Below are 16,760 nucleotides of genomic sequence, written 5' to 3' on the forward strand. Positions count from 1 at the left end.
AAGTTCTGATGCCTTTGATCTGTTCACATATTACAATAATATATTCAGCTATGCATGGATGCCACAGAAAATAAGCTATCATCATCATCATCATCACCATCATCATTATCATTTAGGGTCTCATGTAGATCTGGCTAAAACTTGCACCTGGGGATGACCTTGAACTCCTGATTCTCCCACCTCCTCCCAGAATGGTGGGCTACAGATAAACACTGCATGCTGGGAGCAGCCCTGGGTTTTGTGCTTCCTAGGCAAACGTTCTACAAGCTCAGATACATCTCCAGCCCCAAGAAAAACTTAAAAATCTTGGAATCTGAAAAAGAGGTTTTGGAAATACACACACACACAAGGCACAGAGTACAGACGCTGTATCTTTATTGGTTCTATTAAGCCTCTTCCCTAAAACCAGAGTAAGAAAAAAGCACACACTATGGAAACCCAGCTGAACAGGGGAATCTTGGAAATCATCTCACAAGATACTAAATGAACAATCAGACTCCTGTGTCTGGTGAAAACTGAGTATTTGGTTCTAATACACCTGTACATAGATTTAATCATATGTTTTATGAGATGAAATAGAAACAAAAGACTTACTATTCCACAGCTATTCGCTCACTTATTTGTTCATTCATTCAGTACTTACCGTGTACCCACAATACACCTGTCAGGCATGCCTCTAGCACAGGGGCCAATGCGGTAGCTGATGATAACATGCCCCTACCCAAGTAGCGTTTGTGATTTAAGGAGAACAAGTCTAGCAAGCAAAGCATTTCTAATTAAATGTAATGACTGCAATCTTGGGACATGATGGGTCCACCTGCAATTCACGGAAAGACAACAGAACTGTGCAGGGATGGAAAAGGGAAGAGCCCCATGTGAGGTTTGCAGCTTTGGTTTTGGAGGCCCCTTTCAAACATGGTTGATAAAAAGTATCCCAAAGTAAGCTGACCACAGGAAGGAAGGTCTGGATGGAGGAGGCCATTCTGCAGTATGGCTGATGTCAGCAGGTAGCTGCTCACTTCCTCAGCTTTTGGTAAGTGCTGGAGCATGTGACCAAGGTCAAGAAGATCAAACCAGTGACGCAGCCAATGGTCAGGCCTAGCACGCTGCCATGTACTTGCATGGCCTGGCAGCGCTCCCCCGTGTAGAAGAAGGCATGTCCGGAGACGCATCTGTGGACCAGGACACAGAGAGTAGAAAGGATCTGGACATTACGTGCTATCTGGCAACACGGCCCACCAATAATAGTAGCAAGAGTAGCAAACACTTGCAGAGCACTTCCAGCCCATCCACAGGCTTTATACATATCATTGCATTCAGCCACACCATGGCTTTTTGAGGTAGAGGCTATAATCCAGCCATTTTCACTGTCCATTATTTAAGCTGAAGAAGGATTAAAAAAAAAACTCTCCGGCTTTCGGGAGGAAGGCTTGGCCCACTTACAGAGTACTTCACCTGCCCTGCTCAGATACACTGCAATGGAGGCCCTGCCCGAGAGACCCTGCCTTCGTACACTCACTGAAATGCTAAAACTCACAGACCATGCCAACTGAGTGCTCATACCGTCAATGGCTTCTCAAAGTTTCTGCAAGTTCACAGGAAATAATGAAGGTCCTGTGCCAATTAAAGTTATTGACACATAGTAGGGGCATGTTAGCTAAACTTTGGGACTTTTTTTTCTTTTTAAAATGCTATTTGGCACTGGGCAATGGTGGCTTATACTTTTAACCCCAGCACTCAGGAGGCAGAGGCAGGCAGATCTTGGAGCGCAAGGCCAGCCTGGCCTATACAGTGAGTTCCAGGACAGTCAGGGCTACATAGAGAAATCTCGTCTTTAAAAAAGTTATTTTGCATAACTATCACTAAGGAGAGGGCTCCACCGCTTCCGTAATGAAAATCCTTTCCTTTGTTTCAGCTTCAGAGAACTTCATGGTGCATGCTGGGATGTTAGCAACTCAGGGGTCCCCTTATTATCCCTGGAGTTCTTTTGCTTTCTTAGTTTTTGGGTGTGGGTTGAGACAGTGTCATTAGGACACTTCAAATCAGTCTGGTGCTCACTGTGTAACTCCTATTGGCCTCAAACCCACCATTCTCCTGCATCAGCCTCTCAAGTGCCAGGATTACAACAGTAAGTCACTATACCTGGCTTTCTTTTGCCTTTAAAGGATTCCTCTATAGATTAAGAAACTTCTTAAAAATCTATAAGAGCAACCAGACAAATTTTTCCTTCTGATCCGATCCCACCAGCTTGAGTGACTTTTAGCAAGCCTATCCCATAGGCCCTGCTTCAGGAATATGGGAAACTACACTTTGGTGCATGAGTGGCAACTCCTGATTTTCCTTCTGGGACATGTGAGGCTGGTAGGAGTACCTGCTAGGATGTAGTATCTAAGAATCTATCTGGCATGCCCATACAGAGGCATGGGACTTGTCTTTGACCTGTTATTGGTGCCCTATCTGGGGTGAATCAATATTTGTTGACATGTCCCCAGGAACAGCTAATATAATAAGGGCAAAGTACTCTCTGCCTCTGGTCCCTAAACATAAGTTCCATGTAATCATGAAAAAACAAAAACAAAAACAAAAAACTAGAATCAAGACAACCATAACAAGGAAAATGTTATAAAGTAATGATCATCACTCTTCTAAGATGTCAAAGTGATGAGCAATGAAGACTGTTCCAAGTTGAAGGAGACAAAGGAGACACAGAACAGAATGCGTTGTGATCTCCTGGAATATTGAGGACATGGGATATTGAGGAAACCCTGGTGAAATCTTAATGAAGCCTGCTGTCTGCCCCATCGTGTTGTAAAGCTTGCCTTTGCTAGTTTTAACATGGTTCTGTAAGATGTTAACATGAGAGGAAGATTTTTAGGGACACAGGGAAATCTGTAGTATTTTCTTTCCAGCATACCTGCAAGCTTAAAATTATTTCCAAGTAAAACGTCAAAAGAAAAGAAACAAGGCAGAAGCCTGACATGGTGGTGCATGCCTTTAGTCCCAGCACTCAGGAGGCAGAGGCAGGTAGATCTCTGTCAGGTCAAGGCCAGCCTGGTCTAAAAAGTGAGTCCAGGACAGCCAAGGCTTACACAGAGAAACCTGTCACAAAAAACAAAAACAAAAACAAAACAAAACAAAACAAAAGAAGCAATGCAGAGATGAGCACTCAGAGAAAACATGCCTGTGTGGGGAACCATGCGATATTCCTCCTACACCTGCTCACATCTCCCAGCTGTAGGTGATGTTGCCCTCATATATTTGTTTATGGTGTGTTCCTTAGGTTGTCATAAGAACATTAGAAAATGAACTATGCAAGTCCCAGTTCCAGCATTTATCATCTGGATAATTTGGGACAGATTATGCTTTGTATATTCATCTTCCCTGATATACTAGATGAAGGTAAAAAGAACTGTGTCACCAGGACAAAATAATTATAATGATAATAATAATAATAATAATAATAATAATAATAATAAATTCATGTTGTGTAATGCTGAGAAGGACACACGATACCCCGCAAGCAGAACTATGATAGCGATAATCGTTACAGCTACTGAAAACACAATAAGAGAATGGAACTGATGGATTCTAAAGCTATTACTGCTGCTGCCAATAAATAACTAGTAAGTCATCTGCCATCCATAAAGATTTAAGGTTGATCTTGATTCACTGCGGTAGGTCACAGAGCAGAAAAGCCTAAGGCCAACACCCTTCAGCCATTTGTGAGCACTGGTCCATAGTCTTGTATAATGTGGTCATCACCATGTTCTTTTATGTATCTATGTGTGTGTGTGTGGGGGGGGTGTTACGGTGTGTTCAGGTGCATGTTGCCAGAGGTAGACACTGGGTATCTTTTTGGGTCGTTCTTCACCTTATTTTTTGAGATGGTATCTCAAAAATCAGCCTGAAATTGGCAGATTTAGCTTGAGTGTCGGGCCAATGAGCTCCATGACTCCTCCCGTCTCCAGCTGCCCAGCCACAGTGTTACAGATATGTACCACTGGGGTCCTGATGTTTTATGTGGGTGCCGGGGACCCAAACTCAAGTCCTCAAGTTGGCAAGGCCAGAACTTTACCACCTGACACCCCTCCTCGACCCCACCATCGTGATGACTCATATATGCTACCTCACCCACCACCTGCCACTCTTGGCCTTGAAGCCTACCTGCAGCTGGCCATGCCCTTCACGTTCACGCAGATGCCTCCGTTCTGGCAAGGGTTTGGGTCACAGGGGTCCCTGAAGTACTGTGGCCAGTTGTGGTCCTCCATGGGGCCCGTCCTCTGCACTGACCGCTTCTGTCTGCTGGGCTGTCTTTGGTCCAGGCTGCTTGGCAGGGTTTCCTCCAACATGGCTTTTCCAAAGCTTTCTCCCAAGGCAGGAGGCTCCTGACCTTGAAGAAGGTGCCCTCGGGGGATCACAGTTTTGGCTGGAGTGGGAACTTCTGTCTGCCTCAGGTAGGTGATGTCTTCAGGGATTAGGCAATGGGAGTGAGAAGATCCAAGATTAATAATTGACTGTGATGGGCACCCAATCCTGGAATTTCTCTGGGCCTCCTCTATATTTCACAAATGCCACGTTACATAGAAAAGTGGCTTTTTCTCATGATGCCAGCTCTTTCACTGTAAAATAATCCTGTCACACATTTCCTTACTGAATTTGCAAAAAGAAGCATATTTTAAGCAAGGGTAGATATAGCGAGGCTAACCTAAAGCCAGCACACTGTCACATCTGATAAATTATCACAAAGATAACACGTCAAAAAGATGAGATTTTGGTTTCTCCCAGGGACATTTAAAGATTATAGTGTTTCCTATGAGGAGACAATTGGTGTTTGAAGCACTAGATACACTGGCCCTGGTCACACAATGGATAGATGTATCAACATGTCACATGAGACACTCCGTGTGACTATATGTAATTTTTCTGCGTCAATCAGACAAAATATTCAAAATATCATATAAAAATAGGAATCCTTGACCAAACAAGTAAAAGGTGGCTGCTATAACACAACCTTTTTTCATTTTTAAAAACCTTTTCCTTTAAAAAAAAAAAAAAAAGTTTTTTTTTTTTTTTTTTTTTTTTTCACTTCTCTGACTTGCTTTAAAATCAAGGTAAATCAAGAGACCATGTAGAAGGTAGGATTGTTGACCCAGGAAGTTTAGCAAGGTACCTTCAAAATCCACAAAGATGATGAGAGTGTCATCTTTCAGGAAACTTCTCCTCATCAGTAGCTGGTGGGAGATGGCCTGGCCCCAGCCCCAGTCAAGGCTTCTAAAACAGTGACAGTCCTCATCATAGACTCCCACCTTGGATGGCCTGTCCCAGATGACAGAGCCATTTATAGCTGCAGGGTGACACGGGACATACAGTCTTGTTAGCTCTTATGCTGGATGCTCCAACTTGTCTTTGACGAACATGAAGGACTTTGTTAAAACACACATACTCAAACTAAGGTTTTGTTTTATTTACAAGATAATCATAACTCAGAGCCGAGAGATGAGAAGGGCAGAGAGCTAGAGAACCTCAAACCTCCTTGCTTGCCTTCTATCAAGGGACCTCCTTAAGGGAGACCTACTGATAACTATTGCGGCTTATGTCTTTCCGTTCTGAAAAAAAAAAAAATAGCCCTTTTTTGTTGATGTAAGTTTATCACATGGACATACAGATTTTAGTCAGTCTCAGACTTAGCACATTAACTCTGTATTGAAAGTCTCACGAAGCCCGGGTTTCTGATGGACAATGTCTGCCTTCTCTACAGACTGAGCTCAGCTGGGTGGGAGGCATCCAAATTCTTGGAACCCCAGTCTCCATTGCTCAGTCTGACACAGAACAAGCTTGTCATAGATGACAGATGGTACATTTAGGGGAAAGAAGGCGTTGAGTGGAAAACCTGAATCTGACCCGCCCCCCCAGAATCCACTTTAAAACAACAAAAACCCAAGCATAGTAGCACATGCTTGTAATCCCATCACTGGGGTGGTGGTAGCAGGCAGATCCCTGGGGCCTCTCTAGTGTATTTGACTAGTCCAGACTAACAATAGACCCTGTGTCGAAAGGATGTGGAGAGTTAAGAGTCAGTAGTTAAGAGTCCATACTGCTCTTGCAGAGGACCTAAGTTCGTTTCCCAGCACCCTCATCAGGCAGCTCACAGCCTGTTATAACTCTATGCCCAGGTTGTCTGATGCCTCTGCTAGCACCTGAACTCAAATGTGTATACATACATGCACACACATGCTTTATAACAATAAAAAGAATAAATGTTTAGGAAAGATAAATGGTGCCTAAGAAGTAACACTGAGGCTGTCCTCTGGCCTGCGTTCCTATATGACGGACACACGGACACACACACACACACACACACACACACACACACACATGAAAACCAACCTATAACGCTGCACTCACACCCCTACATCATTACTATGCATAAGGAAAAGCCAAGAGGAATGCTATTATCTTTTACACTGCTGCTGGCATCCTATACTGAGGGACAGTTCTTGTGCTTTGTCACCTACCTGAAGATATCTGGTACTTGGAGGTAGTGAACATTAAGCTTAAGGACATCCTCTTCCTGGGATCGGGTTCCTGGTCCAGTATGGTCATGATGGCCTGTCTGTTTTCCACGGGCCACTCCAGGATCATATCGTTCTCCCCACTGCACAAGTGAAAACTCAGTCCCAAGTAACCAGGGTTACTAGTGACCCTACCATTGGGGTACAAGGTCACCCCCACACAGTAGCCCTCAGAACTGTAGAACTGAGGGCTCTGGAGCTTGTCTCCTTTCACTATGTTTGCAAGGACCTGGGAGATATTCCTGATGGTCCAAACCCCCGCAGGGCAGGGGGTTTCTGTCAGAGTGATGTCGTCAAGATAAATACCGCCGTCTGAGTTACCAGGGTCACCCTTGGCGCCCTGGAAAACATAGCGAAATTTCTTTTCTTCTCTGAGTGTCACATGGGCAATTTTCCAGTTGTGATCAGAGTCTCCTGAGGACAAAAAAGGTTTGTGACAGTCGATGTTAGCAGTTGATGAACTTGGCATACCAGCGTCCCTCGTTCATTCTTCACGGCAGTTCCTAACAGAGGTGTTATCATGAACACATTAAGCGGCTTTTCCCAGTCTCTTGTTTAGTAAGGGGAAAGTACTTGTTAAAAGGGCATACTGTGATATTTAAAACCAGCATCTGCAGCATTGCGCTCCACAGACGTGCCGTTGTGCTCACTCTCACTCCCCCCTCCTTCCCCACTGCCCCTCTCCCCCATCCAGGCTTTATTTTACAATCGATATCCAAACATTAATTGGTTTTGCTTTCAGCTATTTTTAAAGTTGCAGGTTTTCTCCTGAGAGAACTTGCTGCGGCCACGGCATGCTTTACCCTGTTGTTAAAACTAAAATGTCTGTGCATTCGGCTGAACTATATAAAACAGACACTTTTGGAGTAAAAAATCAAATAATGGGTAATTTCCGTATGGTTCAGACTCTGACTTGTTGCCAAAATCTGTCTGTCTAGACTCTTCCTTGTATGTTTGGACATTCCACGTGGTATTTTTAAAATGCTATATGAGTATGTCCAATCTCACGGTGTAATGCTTTTTATCTATAGCTCTTCACAATAAAGTTTTAATTATTAAAGAAAGAAACAAAAGGCATCTTGCTGACCTCCTTCCACCATACCAGCTTTGCCTAATTACAGCCAGGAACAGCAAACCACACCCTCAAAGGGGAGGTGGGGGAGCCCCGACCACAGAGTTCTCAGGTAGCTGATGTTGGAATGGGCAGAGGTGATCGGACACACAGCCCTTCCCAAGGACATCTCAGGGAGTTTCCTTTTTTTCAAGCGTAGCAGTCTGTTTATTATAATGCAAACAGTATTTACTTCCTAGGGTTCATTTTGTGAAATTCTTTGTTGGGTCGGGAAAATGAAAAAGTTGTCTCTGGTTCTGAAAGATTCAACAAAAGCAACAACAACAAAACTAGAAATACTTAGATTTAAGGAGCTGAGTCCAAGGACCCTCACGTTCCACTGCCTCCCTTAGCAACCAAAGGTTTTCATTCTGACCCCCAGAAACACACAGAATAATACTTAGTCTACAGTGGAGTCGATATATTCAATGGCTTATGTTCCCATCATTATTTAAAACGTTGAAGTAACCGAAACACCCTTTTGAGGCCTTATGAAGGAGACTTCAAGGTACTTCAGCATTTTAAATGATGATGTCATTTGTTTTCCTGAAACAGAAGCAAAAGCAGTGATGGGCAGTTGCTCAGCATCCCTCTGCTTTCACGTCTCCACCTCTGAATCATCTACTGTCTTGGATTTGTGTAATCATACGGCCTCTTCCAAAACGTATCTTTGACAAACATATCTTTGAGCCTCACCTAAACCCTTAACTTTCCAGTGCTTCAAACATTCTGGTAAAACATGCCAGAGGTTATAGCAGACTTTCAGAAGAGTGTCCGGAGGAAGCTGAGAAGGAGGTAGAGGAAAAGTGGAAGGAGGAGGAGAAGGCAACAGAAGGAAGGGAGGGATGGTGGGAGGGAGAAGTAGGAGAAGTTGAGCACTGCCCCGGGTTTGCACAGTCCTGCGGTGGCTCTACCTACCTTGAAAGGTCTGTATCTTGACCAGCTTGCGCACGTTGCCCGTGTTGTCATCCCGTCTCACCCAGATGACGAGCCTGTCTGCAGGGCTTCCTGTCATCTTATAAAAAAACTGCAAGCACTGCTGCTTCCTCTTGGGGTAAAGGATCCGAGACTCCAGAAGGGCTGCCTCTCCTGTCACCCCCGAGCTGGTGCTGAAGTACATGAAGTAGCCGGCACCTGTGGAGAGAGCAGCCCAATGTCTCATCTCTGCCTTCCCATGACCTACACACAGGCCCATCTACCCAGACACAGTAAGGCAGGAAACAAAAGCCCAGGCACCCAAAGCTAGAACTTCTCTGAGGAACAGAAACCAAAGCCTACTTCTTCATAAAACCCCTTCCTCAATGGGTGCAGTTCTTCTCATTTATTTATCCTTATTTACTTTTGGAGAGAAGATTCTCTATGTAGGCCAGGCTGGTTTTGAACTCATGATCTCCCTGTCTTAACCTCTGGAACGCAGAAATTACAGATGATCTCAGCTTGCACATTTGATTGTCTTTTCCCCAAGTTTGTAAAATATAAACGTCTGCCTTACATGCACACAGGCGTCAATCAAAGTTTGATGGGAGTTGGTATTTGTAAGATGAATTCTGTTTTCTTTGCCAGCTTCCTAGTTTAAATTAGAGGTCCATTACATAGAAAAGAGCTGATCTCCTTATTTTGTAAGAAACAGTTCAGGGTTATGGTTTGGATTTCAAATGTTTATCGCAATAGGGTTGATTTTATTTGTTTATTTTATGTAGATGAGTGTTCTATCTGCATGTACACCTGCACGCCAGAAGAGGGCATCAGATCCCCAGGATGTTGTGAACCAAACAGACAGGGTCTATAATCAGTGGTAAAGAATCATCTCTACTCTTCCATAGAATGGTTCATTTGAGACATACAAGGGGCTGATTAAAAACTTCACCTGAATATAAAGAAAAACTATGGAGTAAGACTAAAGAAGAAAGTTAAATCCATGTTAGTGTCAGAACTGAGAAATAAAAATCCACTCAGGTCTACCACCTGGGAGGTCTGAATACATGCTCCAGCCACCTGACTGGTCTTTCTGCTCTGTCCTGTGAGTGTCAAATGGGTGGGGTCTGCCACTGGGGACCCCTCAGGCTTTTGACGTCTACCTGAGCAGAGAAAGCATTCTCTAGCCAAGGGTCTTTTGAATGCAGGACTCATGATAGAGATGGTCTAGCTAAACTACCAGAGTTTTCTCCATACATTCCTTCTGGGGTGTGGTCCTCTCCTATGAGGGATCTAGAACATTCTCCCAGAAAAATCTTCTGCAATCATCTCTCTGTCTCTCTGGAAGTTGACTATTAGCCTAGTAGTGAACACACAGAAGAGGGCAAATCACAGGTGACAGCTGCAATTTACAGTTTCCGGAGTGATGACCCTTTGAATACTGGGTGACGGGTCTTTTCCTCCTCTACCGGGGTCAGGGAGAGGTTGCAATATTTTATGACCTCACATTCTTCTTGGTGGCCTGGCATTTATTTAGCTAATTGTTCTGGAAGGAAATCTAATCAACTCTCAGGCTGACATGGGCCAAGAGATTTTAAATAAATAGTTTAGCCTTGAAAGGGTCATTATAACCTGTAACCCCACCTGCTTTCAGAGAGGCTTAACATGACTTTTCCATGACAGATACATGATAAACAGATGCTTAAATGAACATTTTAAAGGGGCTAGAGATGTAGCTCCAGTGGAACCCCAGTTTAATCCTCCATACAGCTTAAAGGGATCCTGGTGGTTCATCTCAGAATGCCAGTACTTGGAAAGCAGAGCAGGATGATCAGATGTTCAAGGTCGCTGTCCTCTGCATAGCAATTTTGCACCTAACCTGGCCCATGTAAGACTCTGTCTCGTAAATAAATAAACAAATAAATAAATAAATAAATAAATAAATAAATAAATAAGTGAATAGAATTTTAGAAACCTCACCAGAGAAAGGGCAGTTGAAAATATGAGAAGCTAGAGAGGGAAGATAAGGGCTTCAGTGGAGACTTTGTAAGCCTTATATTCCTCCATTCCTTTAGAAAGGTTTAGCATTTTTGTGTTGTAAGGGGTCTTATCAATGTGAAGACTTCTTAAGAAAAAGTACACATTAGCAATTCCCTATTATCCTTGACAGTCAGGGAGGGAGTTGCATTTCAAACTGAAATCTGTTTGACCTTATGGATTTTCCTTAAACAAAGGAAGTACATAAGTTATCAGATCCCCTGCTGATACACCTATTCATGACCTCTAAGGGTGCCAGGTGAGGCCAGTACAAACTAAGCAGTTCCGTTAAGAGTGACAGCGTAAGCCAAGAGTGGTGGCGCACGCCTTTAATCCCAGCACTCGAGAGGCAGAGGCAGGCGGATCTCCACATTCAAGGTCAGCTTGGTCTACAAGGTGAGTTCCAGGATAGCCAGGGCTACACAGAGAAACCTGTCTTAAAAAGAGAGAGAGAGAGAGAGAAGCAATAGTATACATACTTCCTGCAAAAAGTTAAAGTATCTCATGTAGTCATTTTCATGTTGGTCACAAGTAATAACACTAGTCCCTTTGAATCAAAATGAAATTTGCCCGTTTCCTCTTAGCCCCTTATGAGACTACTCTAAACTGTGCATTATATGTGTGGCTAGCATGGTATTTCCACTGGTGGGTACTGCCCTGCAAACACTACCCTCCACTGTAAAGTCGTGTTATTAGCAGGTATGCCCTTAACAGGTTCTGTTATGGTGAACATATATCTTCATTATTTTATTTTTATTTAATAATATTTTAGAATCTATTCCTTGGCATTTCCACACATATATACACAATGCATTCTAATAACATGCATCCTCTTCTGCCCCACAGTTACTCCTGTGGAATTTCTTCCCAACACGTTTTCTTCCTATTTTCAGGTCATTTATTTTGTGTCACCCAGTGAGTCTAATTAAGGTTCCCTGAATGCAGGGGTGGAAGGTAATTTCAATGTTCTCTTGCATCTCCGCAGCTTGGATGCTTTCTACTGAGTTAATGATTAAGATATGAGAAATAGTCTTTATCCTTGTTCAGATTTTCAGGTTTAACAATTAACTCAAAAAACTAAAAGGCAAAATACACGGGTAACCATTCCCCACATCAGGGTGCTGATTTTTGCCTATCACCAACCTTTGCACTGTCCCAGCAAGGTGTGATCCACTTGTCCGGGCTGACTGCTGTCTTTGCGAACCCAGTCAGCATCATCTATGGTCCCCTGGATCATTCCACAGATGTTGGTCTTCTCAAAGGCACAGTGGTCCAACAGGGTATGCGTTGTGGCTACATATGATATTTTTGTCACATGGTTAAAATGTGAGGTATCTCACTCCAGATAGTACCTTAAGCCAATAAGGCACCACTGTTGAAGCAAAACAAAAGCCTTTCATTTTCCTGACCTTTTCCTGAGTGCCATAGGTTGGTTCTTAGAACATAGGCACAGAACCATGTAACTCAGAGAATGAGAATAGAGACCAGTAATTATTCCCTGCTAAATAGGCCAATGTGAACTCGAGACCAAGGATGAAACAGCTAGCATGCTGTCTTTTGTATTCTCTAGGGCTCTCTATACCTTTTGAGCACAGCTGGAAAATGCCCCATGTCAAAGCTTTAGAGTGCTTTAAGAAGAGCTTTTGCAGGGGACAACACGTTTTCGAGCCCATTACCTATCTTGACCTTTACCTTATTATACACCCTTTGTAAGGAAGCCAGAGGAACTAGATACTAACAGCTCCTTATATTTGCCCAATACAATTACCTTACAAATCACACGTGCCCCATAGGCATCCTACGAGATGACTTTCTCTAGAGAGAGAATGCTTGAAGTCATGTAGTCTACCTGCTACCCAGAGCATTCATGAAAAGAGACAGAGGCTGAGGGTATGCCGTTGTAGCCAGTTCTCAGGCAAGAGGTACTCACTGCAGTTGTACATCCGATTCAGTCTCTCTAAGTCAAGGGCACTGAAATCCAGGCGCTGCCCAATGATGCCGTTAAACTCGGGGATCTTGGTGGTGATGGTTGGGACGAGTTCATTCTTGTTAAAGGAGAACGGTTCGTAGTGCATCACGGACTCATAATCATAGGGCGTGTTGAGGTCCGTGATGCTTTTGTCATCGTAAGTGTCGAAGTTGTGCTTGTAGTCTGTTGGGGAGAGAACCCTCAGGTACCGCTCAGACATGTCATTCTCTCCAACCTTCCCTCTTTGCCTAGTTGCTCAGGTATCTCAAAAATGGAAATATCGCATCTTCAGCTAATATATATGTATGCACTTACAGTTAGAATATATAAAATAATATACGCTGCTGATTATTAGTACTAATCCATTGATGTCATAATATGTTTCATAAAATGGTATGCATAAGGTTGTTGGAACAGTCATGAAATATCCATGTTCTAAAATACACATGTTATATTATATGTGTTACAAGTACTTCATGTAATTGTATGAGACAGTGTGTATGTGTGTGGCTTTTAGAATGAAGGCAAAATAGCAAATCTAAGGAAAGAACCATAAACAAAAAGAGAAGAAATTTTTGAATTAAAGAAACTATTCAGGATTACGTTTAAGATATACCTCCTAAAAACCAAGTACACCCATCACCAGGTCCATCCATTTTTCTCAGGGACAGTTCTTTATGTGTTAGGGACATGAAATCCAAGGATCAAAGGGAAAGTGAACAGCTGGCAAGAAAGAATCATGCTGATCAAAGCTCATGCTCTTTGGTCTGGGAAGAAGATACGTAAGGAAAAATAAGATAAAAAGAAAAAAAAAAGATTCCTAGCAAAGGTAACATGTTGAGGTAAACATTAGGGAAGAGATAAGATGTGCTGCAACTTGAAGAGATAACTCCACAGCTGAATCAATGTCCTGAAACTTACCAGTCACCAATGATTTACTGTTTCCTTTACCCAGACAGGGAGAGTTGAGAGATGTTCAATTTCCTTCTTGGAGAGAGGAAAATTATACATACACAACACATAAAACAATGGTTGTGGTTGTTTCTGCTGTAAAAGCAGCTATGCGACTCACAGGACGATAGTCCGTCAACCTCTGCTCAGCCTCAAAAGCTGGATCTTTTCCTTAGTGGAAGAGAGGAAAACAGTATCCGGACCCAGAGGATGGGAACGGACACTGCATCATAACCCGTGCAGCGGCCTTGGGTTAAATTCAGGGCCACGTGGGCTGGAGACAACATACAAAAATAGGCACAAGTGACTGCGGGGAGGATCACTGGCTGTTGGGTTTCTGTCTCCCTGGAGAACAGTAATCTAGTGATTGCAAGTAATTTAGATAAACAGGATTGTACGCGATGGAAATAAAGATAGGAGGTAGGTACATGCGGAGCAGCCGTGGTTCCACCAGCACTGAGTAAATTGCAGATTGTACCAGCCAGTGTGGGTTCACTTGGGTAACTGGACATCATTTACCTTCAAACTATTTTTAAAAGTCCCTGAGTTTTATTTCCCTCATGGCATAAAATAGGACTTTGTGTGTGTGTGTGTGTGTGTGTGTGTGTTTGTGTGTGTGTGTGTGTGTGTGTTTGTGTGTGTGTGCTGAAGAAATTTTCAGCAAAGCCAGCTATATGTGTAGGGAGGTAAGAAATTCAGACCTGTAGGCAAATATAGGTGGAGTCTAAGAGAGCCCTAAAGCTTATAGCCAGTTAATGTAATACTTTTGCCTGTGAGTCCATTCTCCATTTCTGCTACACACCCAGTTAGGGTACAATCAGCTCTGAGAGCCAAACACATTTAAGTCTAATCTGGAATTTCACCTCTGAGGAAAAACATTTCCACACTACCCTCAGGGAACAGAGAACCCTCAGCTTAGATCACTGCTTGGTCTCAGTGCTTAGGTGGTAGGATGCATTGACTGTGTGTGTGTGTGTGTGTGTGTATGTTGCATGACGGTGACAATAAGGCCTTTACAAGTTACAGCTTTCCTGTTATTTTTCCATGGTATTACCAAAATATGATGCGCAGGGAGGGACACAGGCTGAGAAGCCATATAGAGAAATCTGATGAATTAGCAAGCTCTATCCGCCCTTCGGTAAGGCCCACTGACCCTTTCACCCCACGTGAGCTGTGCTGATAGAAGTCTGCACTGGATCAAATTTAACTTTGAAGCTTGACCAGTCCTCACAAGCCCCTAAAAGTCAAATCACTACATACACACTGTCACGTCTGAATCTATTCGAGAAACTCAAATATAAATAAAAATTTCCGTGCCGAGAAATTATTTACCCAAGCAAGAGTGAAGTCATTTCTACTCTATTCAAGTTTCATTATTTACTTTCATCATGACTTGAAAGAATGCTTTTCCACATCCTGATCTAATTTCTACATTCAAAGCCTGGATGCATGTGTACATGCACAGGCACATACATACATATATACGCACAGAGGTCCACATATATATACATAAACACACATATATACACACATGCATACACTCAGTGCTGCATACATGTACGTTAAAGCACACACACACACATGCCCATATACATGAAAACATATATGTGTGTACATATGCACGTACTCATTGCTTACGCCACACATATATTCACACACACACATACACACATAAACATACACATCGTCTTAGCTAGGTTTCTACTGATGTGGTAAGACATTATAGGCAAAAACAACCTGAGAGGAAAGGGTCTATTTCAGCTCGGAGTTTCACATCGCAGTCTATCATTACAGGAAGTCAGTTCCCGGAAGCAGGAACTGAAGCAGAGGCTGTGAAGGAGGGGTGATTCCTGGCTTGCTCAGCCTGGTTTACCTGAACATCCCAGGACTACTTGCCCAGCTGTGGCACTGCTCACGAAAAGGCCGGTCTCTTCCTGATGAATCATCACTATCAAGAAAGTGCCCTACAGGTCGCCTACAGGCCAATTCTCTCCAGGCATTTTAATCAACTAAAATTCTTTTTTCCCAAGTGACCCTAACCTGTATCAAGTTGGCATTAAAACCAACTAGCAGACGCACACACACATACACACACACACACACACACACGCATAAAATGCATATACTTACACATACAAATACACACACATACACATGAGCACAATGTACATGCACACATACACAAAGCCCTGTGGAGTGTGTTTTCTGGCTGTTCTCATCACGTCATTAGCCTTCTGAAGCTACCCTGCAGAAAACAGCCCTAATGACCTCTGAAGTCCAATTCCCTTTACTCATCACAACAAGAAAATAGGTTTTTAGATTGAGTTTTAACAAAACATTGACCCCAAGCACACAGCTCTGACTTTCAAGTGACCCCCTCGTGAGCCATTCGACTCTCAGCTGTGAATATATCAGAACAGCTCTTGTCTGTCCCCCCTGACCCCGGAGAAGCTGACTCTCCTGTGCCCAGAGTCAGCCTGGGCCTCCCACAGATGTTCCCAGAAAGCCGTAATGACAGTAGCAGGCTCTTCCCCATGATGCTGGGTCCATACGCACCTGGAATAATTTCATCCCACCAGATGGTCACATAGTCATCCCGGTCAGTCCTTGACTGCTCATGATAAAATCCTAGAGCATGCAGGATCTCATGTTCAATGATGGCCTTATAGTCACAGCCCTGGCCAATGGAAAGGTTCTGTCCCACGTGTTGATCACCAACCATAGACCAGCACCTTTAAAGGGGGAGGAGGGGAAGGTGCTTGTGTAGAGCCGTATTTATATATTTATAGATAATTTATATATTTCAAATGGTAATTTATAAGATTCTAGGACAAAAAGTAAAAAGTTAGGTTTGATTTTTTTTTTTTAATTGCGGGCTGGGGAGATTGCTTAGTGGAACACTTGCTCTGCAAGATTGAGAACCAGAGTTCAAATCCCCAGCATCCACTTAAAAGACGGCAGTAGGAGAGAGAGAGAGACCCCAAGCACACAGAAAGCCGTAATGACAGTAGCCCCAGAACTTGGAAGGCAGAGATGGGATCCCAGAGCAGCCTGGCTAGCCAGACTCTAGAGTGTCCAGGTACTGACTGGAGCTGCAGCCTCATTCAAAACACTCTCTTTTTTCTGTTTGGAAATATCTGATACAATATTATCAATTCCAGTTAGCGTGCTATACGTCACAGCATCGAAGCTTGCTCCAGCCACA

General features: G+C 43.3%; 1 protein-coding gene across 1 annotated transcript in view; it reads right to left on the minus strand.

The window, feature by feature from the left end:
• Positions 1-358: 358 nt before the first annotated feature.
• Mep1a (meprin A subunit alpha) overlaps positions 359-16,760 on the minus strand; it is a 28,391-nt gene continuing 11,989 nt past the window's right edge. Inside the window, exons 7-14 of the mRNA XM_055612233.1 lie at positions 16,112-16,287; positions 12,566-12,787; positions 11,779-11,928; positions 8,602-8,817; positions 6,516-6,986; positions 5,171-5,344; positions 4,165-4,465; positions 359-1,172 (exon numbers count right to left, since the gene is read on the minus strand). Of these exons, the coding sequence (XP_055468208.1) occupies positions 1,016-1,172; positions 4,165-4,465; positions 5,171-5,344; positions 6,516-6,986; positions 8,602-8,817; positions 11,779-11,928; positions 12,566-12,787; positions 16,112-16,287 (1,867 nt within the window). The 3' untranslated portion in view covers positions 359-1,015. The remainder of the gene's footprint in view (positions 1,173-4,164; positions 4,466-5,170; positions 5,345-6,515; positions 6,987-8,601; positions 8,818-11,778; positions 11,929-12,565; positions 12,788-16,111; positions 16,288-16,760) is intronic.

The sequence above is a fragment of the Psammomys obesus genome, unplaced genomic scaffold, assembly GCF_907164565.1.
Source record: "Psammomys obesus unplaced genomic scaffold, mPsaObe1.curated_primary_1811, whole genome shotgun sequence".
Classification (NCBI taxonomy): Eukaryota; Metazoa; Chordata; class Mammalia; order Rodentia; family Muridae; genus Psammomys; species Psammomys obesus.